Source organism: Sarcophilus harrisii, chromosome 6, assembly GCF_902635505.1.
Source record: "Sarcophilus harrisii chromosome 6, mSarHar1.11, whole genome shotgun sequence".
Classification (NCBI taxonomy): Eukaryota; Metazoa; Chordata; class Mammalia; order Dasyuromorphia; family Dasyuridae; genus Sarcophilus; species Sarcophilus harrisii.
In genome coordinates this window covers 222,293,616-222,316,939 of record NC_045431.1, presented here as the reverse complement: position 1 = coordinate 222,316,939, position 23,324 = coordinate 222,293,616, and the positions used below count along the sequence as shown (strand labels likewise).

The 23,324-nt window shown below is 39.8% G+C and overlaps 1 protein-coding gene across 4 annotated transcripts in view; it reads right to left on the bottom strand.

Moving 5' to 3' along the window:
• Nucleotides 1–23,324, bottom strand: part of PRR5L (proline rich 5 like) — a 135,775-nt gene that overhangs the window by 107,952 nt on the left and 4,499 nt on the right. For 2 of the 4 annotated variants that reach the window (XM_031942656.1, XM_031942660.1), the window contains exons 1-2: nt 5,910–6,106; nt 2,797–2,931 (exon numbers count right to left, since the gene is read on the bottom strand). In XM_031942656.1, coding sequence (XP_031798516.1) covers nt 2,797–2,823 — 27 coding nt within the window. In that variant the 5' untranslated portion in view covers nt 2,824–2,931; nt 5,910–6,106. Of the gene's footprint in view, nt 1–2,796; nt 2,932–5,909; nt 6,107–23,324 lie in introns of those variants that run through there. The other 2 variants (XM_031942657.1, XM_031942658.1) reach the window with 2 other exon arrangements.

Genomic DNA, 23,324 nt, shown 5'->3' with positions numbered 1-23,324 from the left:
CCTACTACTATTTCCTTTATTTTTTATTGGATATCTAGTAGTGTTTCCCAAAACTTTGTTTTAGATGGTATTGTAATTTGGGAATCCACCACAAAGACTTCAGGCCCTTCCTCAGTTTTAAACCCACTGACCACAAGCTTATAGTCACGCCTTCAATCGGTGAGTTCCAAGCAACTGTACATCAGATAGACGGAAATTTGACATTACTTCCTGTTTTGTTTTCACTGTGGTTACAGGGTCAGTTCAGTAAAAATGGAAACCATACTCTCTATTTTCCTCCCTCTTTACTTCAGAAATGATGAATGTCTTATGGCAAGCACTATGAGCATATGAGTTTGCATTAAGAATATATAATAATAATAATAATAATAATAATAATAATAATAATAATAATGGACAAATTTAATTTCTATAGCATTTTGAGGCTTTTTTACAAAGTACTTTCCACATGGGTAGCACCTGTATTATCTACAAGATCTCCATCTGGTAGATAAGAAAATGAGCTTGATTCCCAGATGAGGAAACTCTTTTATCCAATGAAGTTCTTCGTAAGAATGGACCAGGGTCCTGAGAAAGAGTCCATTTCACAGTATCATGTAATGAGTAGATCATCAGCCTTTGAGCCAGGAAGATCCAGGTTTAAGAACTAACTGTCTCTGAGACATACTGGCTCTGTCATCCCAGGGAAGTCACTTAACCTTTCGATGGCCCAGGTACTTCCAAAAGGCTAAAAGAAACAGAGAAGGTGCTGACCTGAACTGGGAAAGGGAATTTGCTTACCACAGGGACCCCAAGGTCACCGGCCTTCACCACACTCTCCCAGACACCGTCCTGACTCTTAAGACTATTTTCTCCACCATGACGTCAAGTGGGTGCCTTCTCCCCACTTCTCCCTTTTCGGCTTCCTTTTATGGAATGTCCTACCCCCACTAGCATCTCAACTCCCACAGTCTCCCGCTACATCCAAAGGCCATCTCCAGTCGTGCTGATCTGGACGAAGATCAGGAGAAGAAAGGAAGGGTGGTGACTTTGCACAGCTCTCCCTCTCTGCAATCCAATTTACTCCCATGTCATGGTATCATCCCTGGTGAAGTGGCTCTCTTTAAGAACAAAGGACAAAAAAACAGGATTTGGGGGCAGAGACCACCTTTCTTCTTGCTTGTTTGTGTATTCCCTGCATTAATAAATGCTAGATGTCTTGCTGACTGTATTGAATCTGCCAAATGTTACATAGCAAGGTTGCACCATTCTGTCCCATCTCTCATGACACAAATTTTGTTAATAATAATATCAACTCTAGTTGTGTGACCTGGGCAAGTCACAACCCCAATTGCCTCAGCAAAAAATAAATAATAATAGTAATAGCATTAATCAATGAGGCTTGTAAAGAGCTTTGTATATACAGTTTGCCATCTGAGCCCAGCAGGAAGCTGGGCGGCAAGCACTTTATTTTTAACTAAACGCATGATTGAATCAATACAGAGAGCTCCCTACAACAATGCAGATCAGCATTTAGAATCAGAAGCGGAAGGGAACTTAGGCGGTCAACCCTCTCATTTTACAGATAGGGAAACTGAGGTCCAGAGTGGCTGGGCCAAATCACAAAAATGCTAAGAGAGAGAGGAAGGGTTTACAGCATAAAAATTTTACATGGTGCAGAATCATCCTTATTATGGAGAATAAAAGGCCTGCCACCTTAAAGCCTGAAACAGCATTTTCTGACCTACCGGTACAGAGAAAGGAAACAGCACTAGCTATCTGTAGCCCCCCAGCAAAGACGGAAGGTGCAAGGCCAGGAGGCCATTGTCCCTATTAAAAGGAAATTCTCCCGCTTATCCTAGAGGCCCTTCTACGAGGAGGCTGGGGACAGCAGAGTCCAGAAGGCCAAGCTTCTTCCTTAGCCAAACAGCTCAGGGAACAATAGGCTCAAGGGAAGTCAGGACACCTCTGCCATTGGACTTCCCCACCGGAAACCCAGGTTATAATAAAGGGCCTCCTGCTTCCTCTTCCTTAATGATCTTGGGGCAGCTCCAGTCAGGCCCTGAGAATGGCATTCTAAAAAAAAAAAAAAAAATGCCAGATTGGGACTGCTGGAAGCTTTTCTATTTTTAAAGTATTCCGTTTAAACCCAATTAATTACCTTTTAGAAATAAAAGACTATGAGGGAAGGGTACTAAAGAGCACTTGCTGGTTTGGGAGCTGGAAAACAGTTTCAAATTCCAGACTGACGAGTCATTTGCCTTCTAGTTGTGAGTTCCCCATTTTATGGCAAGCTGATTCTCTCTTCCTGTGCACAGCGCCTCTCACTCAGTTACCTCAAGATCACACTGCTGCTGCTCTCTGATTTTGTCCCCGTCCGTCAGCAGCACCATCCCTTTCTGCTCCCTCTCCTGCTCTAGCCTTCCCTCTCTCTGGGCCTTCTGCAGTGATTACCAAGCTGCTTCTCATCCTGAATTTCTTCTTGGCTCTCCTCTGCTTCTTGCATACCTGGAAAAGGGGCTTCCTGTGGGAGATGGTGCATCCCTGAACAAGCCCATTGGGCTAGACTGATGACGGCTCCTTCTGTTTCATCTCCATGACTCATCTTTTGGTCCCTCCTCCTTCCAGACCTCTTAGTCACCAGCTGAGATTTGGGAATGGAAGGGACCTTGGTGGCTAGGAACTACAAAGTCCTCATTTTTACAGATGAGGAAACTGAGTCCAGAGAGAGAACTCACTCACTTCCAGTCATCTGGACAGCTGAGGAACAGCCCCAAGATTCCATCCAAGATACCCTTTGGCAAATCTACTGCTCACCTTTCTTTCGCTGTGAGAGGAGCTCATGTTCTTCTCTGCTGAGAAAGCTTGATTCTCCTGCCAGAGGGAAGCTGTGCTCCTGTTCCTGGGGGTTTCCTAAAACTCTGCAACCTCTCCTTCTTTGAGAGCTGTCATCTGAAAGAAGAGGAAAGAATTCTTTGACCTTCAACAGATCAACACCGTGATACTAGAGCATCATTAGGGAGGGAGGGAAGGGGCCACAGATGCCATCAAGGTCAAGGAAACAGACCTACAGAGCCAGGGCGCTTGGACTTGATGGTTTTATAGAATAATAGCAGGCGACATTTAAACAGCACTTACTGAGTGCTTTACAATAATTATCTAATTTTATATTATTTATATGTAATGTGTATATATGTATATACATTTATTATAGATATATAATTATATATGAAATATCATATAATTATATATATTATATACATACATAGAGATATTATATATATATATATTATTTATATATGTATGTATATATACATGCATATATATACATACACATACACACATATATGGAGAGAGAGAGGAGAGGTCAGAGAAGCAGAACAGGCAGGATTTGAACCCAAGTCTGACCCCAAATGTAATATCTCCCTGTTTTTTCTCCTTTGCCTTCTGTCTTACATTAGTCATATGTACTTTTACTTTTCTCTTCTTGAGGCTAAACTTTCTCAATTTCCTTAATCTCTCCTCTTAGGATCTGGTTAGGAGACTCTTCTCAATGCTCTTTATCATCCATCTGACATGGCTGTCAACATCCCACTTAAAATATGGAGCCTGGAACACAGAATAGTGGGATTATCACCTCCCTTTACTAGGAGGCTGCCTCTTGGTGATACAGCCTGATTACATTAAGCTTTTTTTTTTTTTTTCATTTGTTGAATTGTAAAGGGCCTGTTATTAATTATACTCCATTCCTCACTAAGCAGTAAGGGGCCTCTTCCTCTAGTAAAGGGGATTCAAAAGTCAAATTACATCTTGAATTGTGGGCCAATCCAACTACACAGATAGGAACTTCCAGGGGCAGGCCATAATCAACTCTCATTCATTCAAAAAGCAGAAAGATGCAGAGAAGAAAATAACAGTTCCTAGTGCTGCCCAGCTTCCTTAGCCAACAGCAGTTTCTAGTTTTCTTTGAAGGAATTAAACTACTTAAGAGGACTAAGTCTCTAAGGTTAAATCCTGGCCTGGGGCGACAACAAGGAGTAACCTGAGGAAAACTAGTTAAGGAATCCAAACCAAAGGCAATCATCAATTAGCATTTCTTGAACAGCTACCATATTTCACAAGCTCAAATGGGTACTGGGGATTCAGAAATAAAGAGGGGAATGATCCCACTCAAAAGGAGCTTATGTTCTAATGAGGGAGATAGTAAGAATCCTTCCATGTATTCATCTCTCTCTCTCTCTCTCTCTCTCTCTCTCTCTCTCTCTCTCTCTCTCTTTCTCTCTCTCTCTCTCATTTCTCTGTTTCTCAATCTCTTCCTGTCTCTCTCTCATCTTTCTGTTTCTTTGTCTCATCTCTCTCTGTTTCTCCCTGGGTGTCTCTGTCTCTCTAATCTCCCTTTCTCTCTCTCATCTCCCCCTCTCTCTGTCTCTGTCTCTTTGTGTCTCTTTCATTTCTCTCTCTCTCTCTCTCTCTCTCTCTCTCTCTCTCTCTCTCTCTCTTTCTCATTTCTCTCTGTCTCTCTCGTCTCTATCTGTCTATCTTTCTGTCTCTCTTTCTCCCTCCCTCCCTCCCCTTGTACTCAAAATAGAAAGAGAAAACATGCACAAATATACTAAATCATTAAGTAGCAGGCAGTTTGAGAGGGAGAATCCTTCGTGACAATGCTTATGAATGATCTTAAGCTCCTTGACATCGCATCAGGAAGAAAGAGAAATTGCAAAGGTATTTACAGATTTGGGGGTAGACAAGATGTACTCTGTTAATGGGAAGATCACTAGATTCAGGGTCATGATTTAGTTCACACTGAATGAATATGAAAAGTCCCATAACTTTAATTATTTAAAGTCTTTTAGATAACTGTCATATGAATAACTAGTACCATTTATTGCTGCTGTCACTAGCAGGTGAACTCCCTGGTGGGATCTGAGGTTTTGCAGTCAGGCTACATCCAAATTTCAGGCTGTTGCTTAACTCATTGGCAACCCAGCTCTGGGTGGCTAAAACCACCCCATGTCACGTGGGATTTCTTGACGCTCTGGGTCTGTCACATGCCCCTGACCTTCTGCTTGGTGTTTCAAAGGTCCTCTTCAGACACACAGTTCACATCCTTCTTTGTTCTTTGGGTTAGCATGGCCCGAGAAGATAAACACACTTCCCTTTCTCAGTATTTCTCCTTTGCTATAAGGCACTATGGGTAACTCACTGGAAAATTTCCAAGTTATTCTCTTACACACAGCATGAGATCATGAAAACAATGTCAAGTTTAAAGACAGCAAGGACTGAGTGACAATCCTGCCCTGATCGCTGAGTGATCAGGAGCAATCACTTCATTCTCTCAGTCTCAATTTTCTCCTTTGTAAAAGGGGATAATAAATTCATAGTATCCAAACTGGCATCAATATGGTGGGAACCCAAGGAGATAACACACATTAGACATTTTTTCAAACCTTCAAATAAGATATGAATATCAGTTCTCTTAGTTCTTATTCTTCTTATTATTAAAAGTCAATTAAAAATTAAATTAAAATTTTAAAAATTAAAATAATAATAATTATTATATAAAATATTTTAAAATGTTATTATTATTATAAAAAGTCCCTGCCATGGTGGCTGCAGGGCTGGCTGAAGAATCTGGACAATATGGATTAATTCTACCCTCTGATCCCAAGTAATTTATGTAACTTTTCAATGCCCCAAATGGGCCTCTAACATTTTAAGTTGCATAAAGTCTACATTAGTAAAGGCATTATCCTAATTTGGAACTCAAAATTATTTTTAAAATTTTAATTTTTTTAATGTAACTGAGAATAAATAAGATTAAAGCATTCTTTTTTAAAAAATAAAATAAAGGAATTTTCTTTAGCTGGGAGTTCCCTGCACCACTGAAATTATAGATCTGTTTGGAGGGCAGGGGAGGAGGTTATTCTCACCATCACACCTTCATCATTCTCCAAAGCCACATCACTCAAGGACCGAAAGACTTTCTCTGGAGCTCCAGCCTTCAAGACCCACATTCAATGAAACTTTTCGAGATCTGCAAATCTTTCTATGAGATCGTCTCTTTTTCTATTGTCTCATTCAATCAATAAGCAGTTAGTAATCACCTATAAAATGGAAGGTTCTGTATTTGTTTCTGGTAAAAAAAAACAAAACAAATACAGTGAATAAGACAATCCTTACCAATGGGGAATTTGCATTCTCAGAGGGAAGACAAGTCCACAAATAAGTACATATAGAATAATTAGAGAATAAATACAAGGTAGTTAATGAAAAAGCAGCTTGAGGGACCCCGACCTAAGAGAAATGGAGAAGTGCATTTATTAAGAGTAAGTTTTTTCTAAATCTAAGTTGGTCTAAAAATCGGGTCCATTTAGTTTAGGCAAGTACTCAAAGATATTTGCCTACATTGACCCCTACTGGTGAGATAAGCAATACATGAAATATTGTCTAATCCCTGATTGCTGGATTAAAAAAACTTCCTGGTTTTCATTTTTATTTTTATTGTTCATTTTTCACTTTTATTCACTCTGCACCCAGTCTTACAGAGCCACTTTCTTTAATAGGTTGGTCCTAGAGCAAAGATACAAATTGCACTTATAAATGGGGGAATTTTGAGAATAATTTTTTAAAATTTTATTGTGTATATGGAACAGATGCTTTTTGGTCTTAGTTACCTCATCAGTCATATATGAGGGGGTTGAAGCAGGTGAACTCACTGAGGCACACTGAGGCTCTACATTAAAGACCCCTTGTAACTTTATCAGGGCCTCCAGACCCCTGCCTGACCCAAACCAGAGGGTCCAAGGGGATGCTATGTTCAGCCGGGTCAGGTCATGGGCAGGACCAAATTCACTTCTGTTCGCCAGGCTCCATTTGTCAGGCGGGGAGCTGTACTTTTCGATGATGGAGGGTCTGTCTAGCCGGTCAACCTTGCTCAGCCTCCCTGAAACCAGGGCCGGCCGGGGGCTCATATTTCACTCTCTCCTGCTGGGAAACAGTCAAGTGATAGAGATGGATGGCACTTGTTGGTGGCCTAATGTTTCAGGTGAAGGCTGCATGAAGGCTTAATAGAATTAATTACTTCTCCGCTTTCCAAGGTGAACGGAAACGGGAAGAGACACTCGACAGCACAGGCAGCTTTAGACAGATGGACCAACAATGCTAACTAAGTGCTGCAAATTTCCTGGCTCTTCCTTGGCTTGTGATTTTGACAATCAGTGACCAACATTTATTACAGACTTACTGTGTGTTGGACTCTGCGCTAGGTGCTGAAAAAATTAAAATAGCCCCTGCCCTCAAGAAGCTTCCATTCTAACAGAGGAGACAATGACAAAAAACTGAAAATAATTCCTGCCTTCAAGAAGGCAGAGGAGACAATGACATAAAAAAATGAAAACAACTCCTGCCCTCAAGAAGCTTCCATTCTAACAGAGGAGACAATTTGACATAAGTAGGCAAAGGAGGGTCAGGAGGGGTCAGATTTATAGGAAAAGAAGTAGGAGAGAGCCATGTCCTGAAAACCCGGGGGGGGGGGAGAACCGACCCAGAAAGTGCCCAACCAGGTCGAAAAACTGAGAAAAGGCCAAAATTTGGCAACTCTATTGAGAGGAGGTTAGCTGTTGTGGCAAACGAGGAAGAGCATCTGGCAAATTATGAGCAGGGAAAGAATAGGATTTGAATTAAAAGATTCTAGGTTCAGAGGGGACCCTATAAACTTTTGAGTTTAGCCTCCTTGAAAGGAAATGACAGTGTACAGGTGAATTGAGGCAAATAGAAGTAAGGGACTTGCTTAAGATTATAGAGTTAGTGTCTGAAGTTGGATATGAACTCAGGAAGATGCATGTTCCTGACTCCTGGCCCAGTGCCCTGTAGCTGCTACTGGATATTTTGAAAAAAAAATTTTTTTTTGAGGAAAAAAATGAGAAAATCCTGCATCTCCTTTGCAGAAATGAAGACTACATTTATAGAATAAGCCACAGATTCTCTTCACATGTAGTTGCTTATTTGAATGAATTGCTTTAAAAAAAAAAGTCTTTAAACAAAGTTTCTATAGCTCCATTCACCATCTGTGGAATTTTCTAAAACAAGATTATCTCTCCCTAACCACCGCTTCCTTAATCGTACCATCTCTCCCTATTATGTCAACTTGAAGACAAGGGAAGGCAGGGGACCTGTATTGGTAGCACTTGACAGTGCTTGATGCATAGGAGGCACTTAATAAATGCTTATTCATTTCTTTATTGTTTATTCACTCCCTTAAAGTTGAGAGAGGGCCAGGAGGATACATATTGGAGGAGACAAAAAAAAAAGCAAAACAATTATGATGCAAGAAAAAGTAGAAGTAAATGATCCAGACAAAATATTTTACGAAATTCCCTTGGAATGTCAATAAGGATGGTGCCCTAGTGGAAGTGACCATTTATGTTAGGTCTTGAAGGAAGAGAGGGTCTTTAGGGGGAGGGAATGGGTGAACTGTGAGAGAGTGATGGAAGGCTGTATCACCCATGAACAGAGGCATCCAGATGTCCCCAGGGAAAGCAACGTGTCTTCAAGGAATGAATTCTGCACTAGAATCCAGAGACCTGGTGTAGAAATGTGGTCTGACTTATGAGCTGTGGGATTCTCTCTCCAGCCCTCAGTTTTCTCATCTGTAAAATAACATTTGTGCCATCAACTTCATAAGTGACACATTGATGTCAAAATGTCATATAAAAACTTCTTTAGTTAACTATAATTATTCACTTCTTAATAATAATAAATCTGTCAGAGGAACTACATGAATCCAGCAAACAAATAATTAATTTTCTGAATTCATTGAGACACGTTTTTATTTTAAGTTCTGAAGTTTGGGCTCTGAGCCAGACCACCTCCTTCCTGCTATTCTTAAATTCTAAACAGCATCCCCTCTCTTTGACATTACTTCTGGACACCATGGTGGGGGTATGAGGAATACGGAGGTCCATGGCCATTCCTTGGGGGTCAAAGGCTGAAGAAAATCATACCTATCAAATTCTAGTTCCTTTATACAAATGAACTATGTCACAGGGCAACACCAAAGGGCAAGCTTGAAGGGAAAAAGAACCTTTTATAAAGTAGACTGGAGAGCAAGGGGTATTTGGTTACCCCAGGATAACAAGAGGGGAGGGATGTCACCGAAGCAGAGTCTGGGACCATCACTGTCCCTCCAGTGGCCCCCAACTGATCTCATGATCTGAAATATCATTTCCTAGCTTGGGCTGCTGGGAGAAGAGCATAATCAGGGAGGAATTCACAGATGTGGTGCTGGCGGCTCGGTTCCCAGGAATGCTGGGTTATTTTGGGCAGATTATTTCCTTTCTGGATGTCTATGAATTCCCATCTAGAAGTTAAACTTAATAATCGCCTCCTCTTGAGCTCTGACAGATACCAAGTCAGGAAAAAGGCTGCCAGGGCCAGCATCAGAGCATCTTCCAGGGTATTTTAAGCAAAAGGGTCTGGGAAACCAACTTCTAGGAAGATTTCAGGCAAAGGATGGGTCCATTGGAGAGTAACACTTCTCACCCTCCAAGGCAATTCCATTCATGAGGAGGTGTATTAGTTCGGGATAAAATGTAGCTGATTCTCCAGGGAGAGAAATGCAATTATAAATTCTCACTCTCTGTCTACCCTTTGTAGAAACAGAGTTTTATTATCCATGATGCATTGGCTATAAATCGATTAGCTACTAACAATAAAATGCTATAAATATACATTTGACAATTATAGTATGACTCACAAATAGACTAATAAAGAGGCAATGTGCTTATTATAAGTTAGAAAACAGTCTAAATTATAGAATTTTTAAAAAAGGAACATCATTTTGATTTGCTCTAAAGTTAGATAAATCCAGGATATTTCTGGAACATGATCTTAGAGAACTCATTTAATTCTTTGAGTCTCAATTTTGGCTCCTAAATAAATGAATATAAATGACGAAATAACAAAACAAACAAAAAAGGAAAATCATTTTTGTTCTCCACCACATAAAATCAGAGGGCTTAGGTTAACCCAGTGTAAATGAGAACTAAATACAATTCAATAAACATTTATTTAATGCATTCTATATTCCAGGTACCAGAAAAACAAATATAAGAAATGACAACTAAGTAGTCCCTATTGGAGAGTACCACTTCTCCACCTCAAGACACTTCTGGTCTACTGGCTATAGGATAGAATAGATGGAACAGTGAGGCAACAGTTAGAATTCCTTGTTCTACTCCTGGCTCTGTAGCTAGCTATATAGCCTTAATATAGTGGAAAGAAGGCCAAGTTTGACTTGGAAGAATATAATGTTAGGATTCTATAACTGCAAAGAATCATCCCTAACATTGACATATTGCTTTAAGGTTTGCAAATTCTTCCTTTATATAGCTCCTTATCTCTTTGAACCCTCCCAATGGCTTTGTAAGGGACATCTTTTTTGGGTCCAGGTCCTGTAGATTCTACCTGTGCAGGAAGTTCCAGATTGGGAAACTGTCTCAACCAACACAGATCAGAAAGTGTTCTTTGCAAAACAAGGTCTTAAAAGTGTTCTGGGGGGGGATTCGAAATTAAAAGGCTAAATGACCAGCTTCAGGTCTCAAAGCCATTCCATGTCAGAGGCAAGACTTAAAATTAGGGTATTCTGATTCCTAGGTAACCCTACATCTAATTCTTTTCAGTGGTTTTGAACTCAAATAAAAATCTGGATCACTAATTGTACATAAGGAACCCTTTGGGCAGTTAATGACTTGCTTTGAAAATGTGATATTATCTATGACTTGTATTTTTACTTGTTTTCTTAAATATTTCCTAATTATATTTACTTTTTTTTTTGGCAAGGCAATTGGGGTTAAGTGACTTGCCCCAGATCAGATAGCTAATAAGTGTTGAGTATCTGAGGCCAGATTTGAAACTCCAGTCCTCCTGACTTCAGGATCAGTGCTTTATCCACTGCACCATCTAGCTGCCTCTTATTGATTACATTTTAATCTGGTTGGGTTTGGGTTACATCAGAGCCCTTTGGGGCTGACCCCTCTGTACTACACCATGCTTCTCCAGCATGAAGGAGATATGTACTACAGGTATTATCATCCCCTGTTATCAGATGATGCTCAGAAAAGGTAGGTAACACTTAAGCACATATAGAAATCAAGGAAGATTAACTTGGGATACACAGGTTCCATTTGAGAACTTCCTGAACTGACAACAAAGAACAAATGAAAATTTCTCTCACTTTCCTTTATCCCTTAGCACTTTGCTCAATAAATCATTGGGTGAACCAAAGAGAGAATTAATGAATTGAAGTAAAAAATGATTGGGTTAATAGATCTCACAATTTGAGGTCCTGTCAGCTCAAACCCCATCTTTTGGGCAAACATGTTCTGATCCTGCCAGTGAGATGGCCATCCAACTACCCTATATATGCCTTTTATGGACCCAATTACTTCCTTGTTGTCTCCCCCATTCGAATGCAAATTCCTAGAGGGCCAGACTGATTTTGCCTTTCTTGGTACCTCCAAATTTAGCTTGGTACCTGGTACATGGTGAGCATTTAATAAATGCTCAGTAACAGACAGGGGTCTGCAGGTAGTAGAAAGAGAAGGGGTGGGCATATGGATCAAAAACTCTCAGAAGCCATCCAGTTCAAGCTATACTGAAGCAGAAATTCCCTTTTCTCTATCCTCAACAAGTAGTTGCCCAGCCTCTCTCTGAAGATTTCTAGTGATGGACAACTCAAGTTGGTCCTCATATTCAGTCAATCTTTCCCCTGCATCTTCCACTCATTGAACTACCCAGTGGTAACACGATGATAATGATGATGATGAAGATGCTAGTGAGCAGAGTGCCATAAAAATATTATTTAATTTCAATCTCACAATAAGCCAAGGAAAAACAAATCCCGTCCATTTTTCACGATTCTGCTTCTGAGATGCTTATTCTATTCTGGTTGTTTCCTTTGGCAGGGGGAAAAAAGGAGGAAGGAGCTCATCCCTAGAGGGGATGTTAATGGGTCTGGTCATAGGTCTGGAAATGCGAAGGGATATTTTAGGTAACCCAAAGAAGACACTGTAGTACAAGGGCAGGGAGCTGAATTTTGTAGCAGAAGCCCTGGATTCAAATCCCAGATGTTCCATTTACCACCTGAGGAACCTTAAACAATTCATTGAACAGTTTCTTTATTTGTAAAATGAGGGAGATGGTCTGCATGAGCTGTCCAAGTCTGGGACTTAGTCCAACCCTTTCATGCTTTAAGTGAGGACACCGTGAGGAAGAAACTAATCCGAGGTGAAGAACAGAGCCAGGATTCATTCCAATCTCTGTTCTCCTTCCTTCCACCATTGTCAGTGCCTTCCACCTGGCAAGTTCTCCAATTTATAATGTATGTATCCCGAATGCACAAATACATTTGCATGCTATCACTCCCATAGACTGATAGAAAGAGGAATTATCTGTTTATTTATCCAACACTTAGCAGAATGCCTGACACATGCATGGTAAGGATTTAACAAATGTTTTTTGTACTTGGGCAAAGCTGAGAGAAAGAGACGGGAGAGATGCATGTTTGTATAGGCTCTTGCAGGGCCAGCTCGCAGCTTGAGAGTGAGCTGCTGACTTGCAAAGCCTCGCTAAGTCCTGTACCCCATCAGTTCACTCAGCTGGGTAAGCAGTAGACAGCTCCCAATAAAGCATTGGAGCAATTTAAGGAAGCGATGCCCCATGAAAATTTAAACTCACAATCGTGTTCAGAGCAGGGAAGATGAAGCAACATTGAACAAATGCAATTTGTGACTTCCCCAGGGATCTAACTTATTTTGTTTCTGCTCGTGGTTTCTTATAAGTCCTTCAGAGTAGTCTTGGATCACTGTATTGCTGACAATAGCAAAGTGAATCAAAACTGATCATTCCACAACATTGCTATTATTTTGTGCACAGTATGTTTCGCTTTGCATGAGCTCATGGAGGACTTTCCAGATTTTTTCTGAGTGCATCCTGCTCATCATTTCCCATAGAACAATAGCATTCCATCTCAATTTATTCAGCCATTCCCCAATTGATGGACATCCATTCAATTTCCAACTCTTTGCCCTTAGTTAAGAGCTGCTATAAATATTTTTGTTCATCAATTGTATCAGAGTCCTTGCTGTCTCTCCTGATAATAGCTCTGATATTTTTATCCCTTAATTGACATACAATTGATTATAGGTCCTTTTTCTTAAAAAAAAAATAGTGGTTTAGGTCAAAGTGGGTTAGGTCAAAGGGTATACATGATTTTATAGCCCTTTGGACATAATTCCAAATTGCTCTATACAATGGCTGAATCACTTCACAATTCCACCAGCAATGCATTAATGTCTCATTTCCCCCACCTTCCCTAGAAGTTTATATTCTAATGGGAAAAGACAGCCCTTCAAAGGAACTTTATTTATTTTTTATTATTAAACTTTTTATTTTCAAAATATATACATAGATAATTTTCAACATTCATCCTTGCAAATTTTTGTGTTCCAAAATTTTCCCTCCCTTTCCCTCAGTCCCTCCCATAGATAACAGGTAATCCAATATATGTTAAACATGTGCAATTCTCCTACACGTATTTCCACAATTATCATGCTACAAAGAAAAATCAGATCTGAACTTTAGCCAAGAGGTTAGGAGTCTTACCCAGGTCACATAGCCAGTATTCTGGTTTTCTACCCACTATCCTTGCTGACTCTCTCGATAATAGCTATTTTATTTGCATCCCTTAATTGAAAATACACATGATGATAAGAAATAACAATGTCTAATGTGTTTATGGATTGAGACCCTTGTAATTATTCTTTGGTGAACTAACTAAAGACTAATGCATTGCATGAATCATAATCTTGGAGTCTAAGCCCGTGTCAGAACAAAAAACAAGAAACCGTCCAGCAAAGAACCACATTAACAAAGCTCCAACCTGCAGACTAATCTTAAAGATAATTATTTAAGGGAAACTTTCCCCCTTAAATAGATATCACATAAGTATTTGGTGGGTTTTGATCCCTAAACTTAAAACATAAGGTGAGTACATTCAAAGCCTCTTTTAAAGGCATGTTAATGACCCATTCAAGGAAGATTTCATTTAGCTAACAAGTTGTAGTCACAATTTGTTAGTTGAATGAAAAGGATAAAAAGAAATACAAGATATTAATAAGTTAATGGTTCATTCATTGACCTACAGATTGAGAGCTGGAAGAGATCTTGGAGGTCATTTACCAGTGAGCTGGGGATTGTCCTTGGTCACTCAGGGAGCAAAGGGTCGACCCTGGTTTTGAACTCACAGCCTTGGTCTCCAAGTCCCAGCCTCCTTGTGAAGGTTAGCTAGGAGGGAGCTTTAGAGTAGCAAGTTTCTCTGAGATTACAGAAAGAAACTACAATAAGCCTCTCCTGACCTAAAATGTGAATCCCAAAGCACAAGTCATATTCTCCTGCTATGAAGAGGCTTTCATAGGTTTGTAGAGCGCTTGGAGACACCTTCAAGCAAGGATCCTTAAGGAGTTCATTTTGAATTTCGTTCTCTTTCTGCCAGACATAATGACTTTGATCTAAGCATCATCACCAAGTCCCACCTGGACTGGCCCCAGGAGTTTCTAGGACATCCCAACCTCCAACATTGGCTTGAAGGTAGGATGAGATCTGCCCCACTGGGACACAAATGAGAACAAAACAAGATGTCTTATTTCATTCTATTTTCAGCATAGCTTTCCCAGATTTTATCTTAGCTGAATCTTACCTTGGACAAATGACTTGACCTTTCTCCATTTCTGCTTCTGTAAAATGAATTCCAAGTTCCATTCCAACTCTAATATTTACAGAGATTTTGAAAGCCCTAAGTGTCGCATTGGCGTAGATCTAGGAAGGGGACTAGACTTGTGATTTCACTGCAAAGGGGATCCTTAGTGAGGAAACCAAACTGAAATCTCCCTCTAACTTGGAGTTTTCAAGAGATAAATAGAACATAGAAGTGAGGTCAGATGCATTTATTAAGCACTTATTGTATGCCAAGTTGCCTAAAAATAATAAATAAAGGCAAAAAACATACATTCTAATGGGAAAAATAACACTGAAAAGGGAAATAAAAAGGGATGGGGACAGTTGATGTTTGTTCTTTGTTTTCAAAGAGAACTAGTTATATGATGGAGTAATTTCTTGACTCATTTGTGAACTGAAATTTAAGCGAGGGAGAATTGTACAAAGCTTCATCCTTTCTTCCAGAGTCAGTGAAATACAGTGGCAAGACAAAAGCCAAGATGATTGGCAATGGCCCAGGATGCAATGGATGACCTTGCCATCTTCCATTTCTGACCAAGCTCCATCACAGCACCTGCTTCAGCTGCCTCCAAAGCCATTGGAACAAATTGTTCTCCTCTGCCCATTCCCCTGGGGACGGCTTCACTTGTTTGAGGTAGACATCCCATAACTCACAGACAAACACATGGTCTGTGGGTTACCCTTCACCTAATTTAATCTATCTGCTGGGATGGTTTATTGAGGTCTGACTATTGCACATGCTTCTTGAAGCCACAGGCAAGAGCTGGGTGAAAGGTGGACACTGAAGGTTGATGAGCAGCTCTGAAAGGGGCTCAGCAAACCCTCACACCAATGGTGCTGGTCCTTCCTGAATCCCTTTATATCCCAGACACTCATTCAGAGGCATGGTGTCCCTGTCATGAGGGAAGGGGAAATGAAGGTTGGCTTGTCTGCATCCCCACCCACTCCCAAATGAAGAGATTAAATGATTCCTCCTGGATCACAGAATTTTTATCTCTATCATTCTGTGTTGGACCATCACAGAATTATAGAGATAAAAAACATCTTAGAGACAATATAACCCAACTCCTTCCTGCTAAAGATCAGGCAATATATTAAATCAAATCAAATAAAATTAAAAGAGCTAGGAGCCTCTCTCAAGCTTGATGGTGGACAGGGAGCTGGGAGGTGAGATGGGGAGAGGAAAGGAGAAGAGATGAGTGGAGGAAAAAAGAGGAGGAGAGGAGAAATCTTTTTTTTTTAGATGAACCATTAACTTTTAGTGTCTTCATGATCATATTAAACGAGTTACTTTCTAATTATACTGGAAATAAATGTTAACTTGGTGTTCTCAGGAGCATCAACATCTGGCATTGCCTCTGGGACCATAGGATACACATCTGTCACTACAGCAGCCAGCAGCTGCCTGTACCAAGCCCTATGGTAACCAAAATAGGAAAGGCTCCCTCAGTTTACAGGAACTGAAAAGGTAGGACATGCACTGGGGCCCCAGACCAAGAATCCTTGCTCTCCGCTCTGCTTATGGTTATTTTCTTGGAGTTCATGCATGTCCCATGTTGGTGACAGGGGAGATGATGCTGTCAAGGGAAAATTTGGAGGGATGAAGGAGAAAAGAAGGGATGGAATAGCCGTGGGCAAAAATAGAAAAGGCAGATAGAGCCTGACACACTAGGGAATCTAAAATGTTTAGAGCTAAACTTTCCACAGCAGGTCTCTGCTAGGGCTGCCCTGCTATAGACCTTAAATGGGGTCAGGTTTCTTACTGGGGAGAAAACTGGCCAGGAAGATCCAGGAAAGAATCCAACCTCAGAGACCTATGAGCTGTGTCTTGCCAATGATATAGTCTTTTCCCTATAGTTCACCATTCATAAATTCAAAGGTTATACATGAAAAGGTAAACCATATGTCTAAGACTGACTTTAGCAATTGGATAGTCCAAAAGAGATTGGGGTAGAGCTGAGTATGATGTGACTCTAAAAAAGCAAAACCATGAAGGAAAAGGTAAAAATAGTAAATACACTCTACAAATGAGGTACAAGAGCAGGAACTAATCTAGGGAAATTAGATTGGGAGGATGACCCATAATTCTGTAATCCTATATTGGGAGTGGGTTAAAGAGGGAACAAAACATATTTAGAAGGGTCTAAAACTCTACAAAATTTATAAAGAAATAAGAGGGGGAAGGAGTAGGATAAGGTGAGGTACAGAAGGGAATGTAGATTAACAGGAGTGGGATAAGTGTATATTTTTATAGGAATGGGAGAAAAAGGGAGAAAAGGGGGCAGGGAGAAAAAAGATAAGAGAGGGAGCCTTGAAGGGAACAGGAGGCTAAATAATATCAAGGCAAGTTAATTGCTTGAAGTAAAGTAGAATAGTTAGCAGGGACAGGAAATAAGAGATTACACAAACCTAATAACAATGATTACGAGTAGAATTTCTTAGAAAAAAAAAGTAAAAGTAGTAATCTTTGATTTCAGACAAGGCCAAACTTTAAAAAGATTCAATGAAGACTCAAATTTATATTATATGTCAGCCCTATTAATATTGTTTCAGATGTATGCATATGTATGTATAGATATACAAGTGGATGTGTGGATGTGTATATAGATTTATATATGTGTGTATTATATATATATATATATATATATCTAAATCTCTCTCACTATATATATATTACATATTACATAGTTAAGCAAAATATAGTTGTGTATATATATAATTTATATGTATACATTATATATACACAACTATATTTTGTATATATATATACATATATGTAAATTTTATATATATACACACAACTATATTTTGCTTAACTGTAGCCTGCTTGGGGAAAGTTGGGGGGGAGAGAAAGGTGAGAAAAACAAAAAGTGCACAGCAGAGAATAAAAGAAAATCTACAAGCAAAGAAAAGATGGACAATCCATGGTTTTCTAATATTATATATGCTTTCTTGAAATGGAAATTTATTGTTATATATTTTGTATCCTCCTAAAGGTTCTGCTGGGTACATGACAATGTTTTGGGTTTTTTCTTTTTCTGTCTTTTTCTATTTTTTTTCTTACATTGAATTTAAATTTTAAATAAATAGGTTTAAAAATTAAAAATAAAATAAGTGCTCTGGGGAAGGATATAAACATTTATATAGCACCTACTATGTACAAGGCATCGTACTAAGCAGGTAAAATAAAATAAATTCAAAGGTTTATAGATTGAAGGGACATCAGACTTCACCTAATCCAACCTCTTCATTAAACACACAAGTCAACAAACAGTTAGAAAGCACCTGTTAAAAACCAGGCTCTGGGCTAAAACTGGGTAGATCAACACAAGTAGAAAGATAATTCCTGCCCTCAAGGAGTTTACTTGCTAATAGAGAAGCCAACACATAAAAGAACACCCATAAATGGGAAAGATTAAGAAGATACAGAGAGAAAGTAAAGATTGAAGCTTGGAAAGGAAACAAGGGGAAATTTTTCTTAAAATGGAGGAACCAGCCAATCAGAGGAAGGGGCCATAAAGGCAGAGTGTACCTAAGTATGAGAATGCAATGAACTTCTAGAATGGGGGAAATTTCTCTGACCTGGGAGAAAAAAACATTCAGAGTCAAGAATGAAGCCTGGAGAAGAATCAAGATATCAATGACTGAGGCACTTTTCTCAAAATGAAGGTTCTTCTACAAATGGGGAAACTGAGGCTTAGAAACTACACTTGACTAAAGTTCCCCAGAGGCAGCCCTGGCATTCCAACCCAAGTCTTCCTACCACCATTCAATCAACACATGTGTAAGGGACAAGGAATACAGAAAGAGACAGAGGATTATACAGATAGATGGAAAGGGTTTTCAAGATAATCCCTGATTTTCTAGTTAAGCAAAGGGAAGCCAGAAAGGTAAAATCTTATAAAGTCCAAGTCACCTGGCTAATGAGGAGCAGAGTCAAAATTTGAACTCTGGTCTGCTATTTCTAAGTCTAGCATTATTTCTAATGCCCAAGCTACTTCTCAAGGAGTTTAAAACCCAATGGAGAAAAGATATGGACACAATAATCATGATTCAAAAAAGGATTGAAGAGGAGGTAAGGTCTGGCTACTAGAAAGGAAGGCTCCCAGCCTTGGTGGTGGTTATTTAGTGAGCAGGCAAACCCCCTTCCTGTAAGCTCAGTGAAGGTGCCTCTTCCCTCTCCAGTCTTAATCAATTCTACCCTGCAACTGTAATAGGAATCCAATTTGAAGCAATAAATGGGAACACTACTTTCATGCCTGAAAGGGTCTGAAAAATCAATAAGCATTAGAAGGACACAGCCAAGTGAGTTTTCTCTCTAGTCTTTTTTCAATATTAGTTTAATTTGTCCTAGTTGAATCCATTTCAATACAATTCAACAAGCTTTATTATTATCTGGGCAGAGTATGGTGGGCAGCTTAAGGGGGTAGATCTAGAGTCCCTCTTGGATTTCCTGAGCTTCTAGATCTAAATGACCCAGTCGACTAGGGAAGGGGAGGAGGGCAGGTAGGTAGGTTAGCAGCTTTAATGCACTCTCAACAGGAAGCCTCAAATACACTCATGAATGCTTGAGACTCAAGCTATAAAACTGAAAATGGTAACTGGCAATTGATAGTTGCTCTACATATAATCTAACAAGCATTTATTGGGCTGTGGCCAAGTACTGTGCGAGGCATTGGGGGATCAAAAACAAAATAGAATTTGTCTTTGGTTTCAAAGAGCGAGAGCTTATGCTCGACAATAGGACCAGAAGATTTCCCTCCTGAAGGATAGGATATGAGACTTAAAGCAGAATTAAAGATGGTATTTGATAAGGTTTCCAAAGTTCACAGAGCTCTGGGCACGAAGTCAGGAAGACCTGAGTTCAATATGTTTATTAGCTAGGTGACACTGATCAAGTCACTTAATCTCTGCCTCAGTTTCCTCAACTGTAAACTGAAAATCATAATAGCGCCTACCTCAACTTGTTCATTGTGAGAATCAAATGAAAGATCCGGCAAGAATTTAGCACAGAGCCTGGTATAGAATAGGTGTTTTAATAAATGCTTATTCCTTTCCTCCTTCTACCACTCTGAACATGAGGACTTCTTTTAACATTAAAAAGCAGTAAAAACTACTGTTGTTTTAGCAGAATTTGAACCCATTGTGTCACCTAGCTCCCTCAACAGCTAGAAATTCAGTAATAATTTATAATTTATACTAGGGGCCATCTAGGAGAGGTAGCTCAGTGACATGGATTAGGAGCTGTCCGTGGTATCAGAAAACCCTGAGGTCAAGGTTTATCTCTGATGTATTCTGGCCATCCAGGGTCCCTAACCTGGAATTCTAAACAGGAAATCCTATTCCTAAACCATCCCCTCCTCTCTACCCAAAAGAAACAGGCACCTAGGCAAGAAAGGCTGAGCTAAAACTGCCCTAGTACTTACTCTGGGGAGCTCAACTTTTACCTAGGGAGTAAAAGTGGGACAGCATGGGAATACCCCATTTCTACAAGTTCTAATCTGTATTTTCTCAGTAACTGCAGATTGAAACATAAGAGCTTGGTAATTCCTTTAAAAGAATTGGTATTTCATTGATAACAAGAGCCTATATCTAGAACTACAGCTGTAGAGCTAGAATAGATTTTAAGGTTGGTCTAGTTCAGTGTCCCTATCTCCCCACCCCATTTTACTAACAGGAAAACAGAGAGTCTGAGAAGATAAATAAATGATTTGGATCTGTGGAGAAAACTCACACAGATAATTAAGTGGTGGAGATGGGATGACAATCCAAGATTTCCTGACTCCAATCCCAGCATTCTAGCCACCACACTATATACATGATATGTACAAGAAACTCATAAAGAAGGTATATTTCAGGAGATAACAGGAAATACAGCAACATTATACGATAATCAACTATGTTAGACTAAGCTCTTCTCAGCGATACATTGATCTAAGACAATTCCAATAGACTTGAGATAGAAAATGCCATCCATATCCAGAGAGAGGAGACTGAAAGCAGATTAAAATATATAATTTTTACTTTTTTGTTTGTTTACTTGATTTTTCTTTCTTGTGTTTTTTTCCTTTCTGTTCTGAATCTTCTTTTACAACATGATAAATACAGAAATATGTTTAAAATGATTTGTATATATAACTTATACCAGATTGCTTGGTGTCTTGGGGAGAGAGGAGGGAAAATTTAGAACTTAAAATTTTACAAAGATGAATGTTGGAAATTATCTTTCCATATAAAAGGGAAAATAATTGAAATTAAATATTTGAATTTTAAAAATAAAATAAAAAAGGTATATTTGAGGAGGCCCTGCAGAGGTATGGTGGCTGGAGAGGTAATACTGAGAACAGTAGCATTTCTATAGCTTTAAAGTTTGCAAAGCATTTTACATAGGTTAATTCACTGGATTTGCACAACAACTTGGGAGGTAGGTGCTATTATCCCCATTTTATGGATGAGAAAATTGAGGCAAAGAGAGGTTAAATGACTTGACTAATGTTACAGCTAGTAAGTGATAGAGGCTTGAATCCCATTCTTCCACAAGTGGTATTGTTTAGTCGTTTTCAGTCATCTCTGAAAACCCCACAGAGTCATTCTCTGTGAACCCATTTGGGGTTTTATTGGCACGTATGGTGGAGTGGTTTGCCATTTCCTTCTCCAGCTCATTTTACAGAGGAAGAAACAGAGGTAAACAGGGTGAAGTGACTTGTCCAGGGTCAAGCAGCCAGTAAGTATATGAGGCCGGGTTTGAATTCAGGAAGATGGCTCTGTGCACTGTCACCCCCTACTTGTCCCTCTACTCATTGGTTATGAGTACAAATTGCCTCCCTGAATCATTTGGAATTGGAAATGGCCTTAAAAGTCACTTTAGTTCAATCTCTTCATTTTCACAGAAAAGGAAAGAGGTTGAGAGATAGGGGAAGAGGCGAGTGTCCTTATCTAGTCCAATTTTCTATGAAGATATCAACATATTGCTTGCATTTTGTTTTCTTTCTCATATTTTCCCCTTTTTGATCTGATTTTTCTTGTGTAGCACAATAATTGTATTAATATGTATGTATATAGGATTTAACATATATATATATATATATATTTACAAATTAAACAAATATTGGATTTCTTACCATCTGGGGGAAGGTTAAAAGAAGGGGTGAAAATGTGTAAACATTTGCAAGGGTTAATGTTGAAAAATTACCCATGCATATGTTTTGAAAATAAAAAGCTTTAATACAAAAAGATATCAACATAAAAGGTCTATATACACTATAGCAGCAGACTGCCAGGTATTGAGACAAGGTGGTAGTAGCAATGTAATTGGGGGTAAGGGGCATGGATCCAGGTCCAGGAAGGTGTTCCCTGTAGGATATGTTACAGTAATAATAATAATAATAATAATAATATCATTCAGCACTTTAAGGGCTTGTAAAGCACTTACATTACCTCAGCTGGTCATGCATAACAACTCTGGGAGGGAGGTGCTGTGCTGGTACGATCCCTGTTTTACAAATGGGGAAACTGAGCCTGAGAGAAGCGAGGTGTCTTGCCCAGGTCACACAGCTAGGTGATTTGGGGTCCAATTTGCCCTCAGAACTTTTCTACTCCATGCCCAACATGTTCTGACTCAATGAGTAGAGATTCCCTTTGAGGACAATGGACTAAGGTGGTAGCTGAAGTCCCTCCCAACTCTCAAATTCTATAATTCTCTCATCCAGCTGAAACCCTCTTGGGCAGCAAGAGTGGTAGAGTTGGGATTTGAACCAGTGTTCTTTCTCTTATATCATAGCTTCTTCTAGAGAATCCCTGGATCCTGGCTCTAAACTTGTGAGAGAGTAGGAATCTTCTTAAACTTCACCAAAAGGTTCTCCCCCTTTCTTCCATTCCCTCCTACCACCCACAATCTACCCAGAGAGTGGCCAAGTGAATAAATATAGAGGTTAACGAACAAGGTTGGGGTGGCCAAAAAGCACTGTCCTGACTCCCAGACCAGGAGTCCATAGGATAACCACCGATCACAGATTGCCCACCAGCTAAAGGCTTGGGCTGCCTTGATTTCCAGGGATAGCAGAACGCTGACCTCAATCTTACAAGGCTCAGAGAGAGAGAGATTTAGGGCAGGACTAAAGCCTGGGATGACAGAAAAGGGAAAACTAAGAAGATGAAAAGAAGCTACCTCCAAATAAAACTGGCATCTGCCGAGTCTGGTTGGCCCCTGTGGACCACCCACAGGATTCAGGATGTGGGCACAGAGCGAGAGTTGGTGTTTTCATAATTAGGAGGTCTGGGAAGGAGAGGAAGTACTGAGGGCCAGGAAGGAGGGGCAAGGCACTGGCTGTTTTTTCTGGCAGGGGAGATCATATCTGGCCCAAATGTAGGACCCAAGGATGGGCAGGGCCTTTCTCAGGAGCAGATCCCCACATCTATATGGCCCCTTGCCTGGCACTTCCAGCCTGCCTTACCTTATTTGACTCCTGTCCTTAAAGGTAGGTTTTACTTCCAGAGAAACGAGGTGGTCAAAACAGAAAATCAGCTGACTGGAAGGTAAACTGTCACTTGGC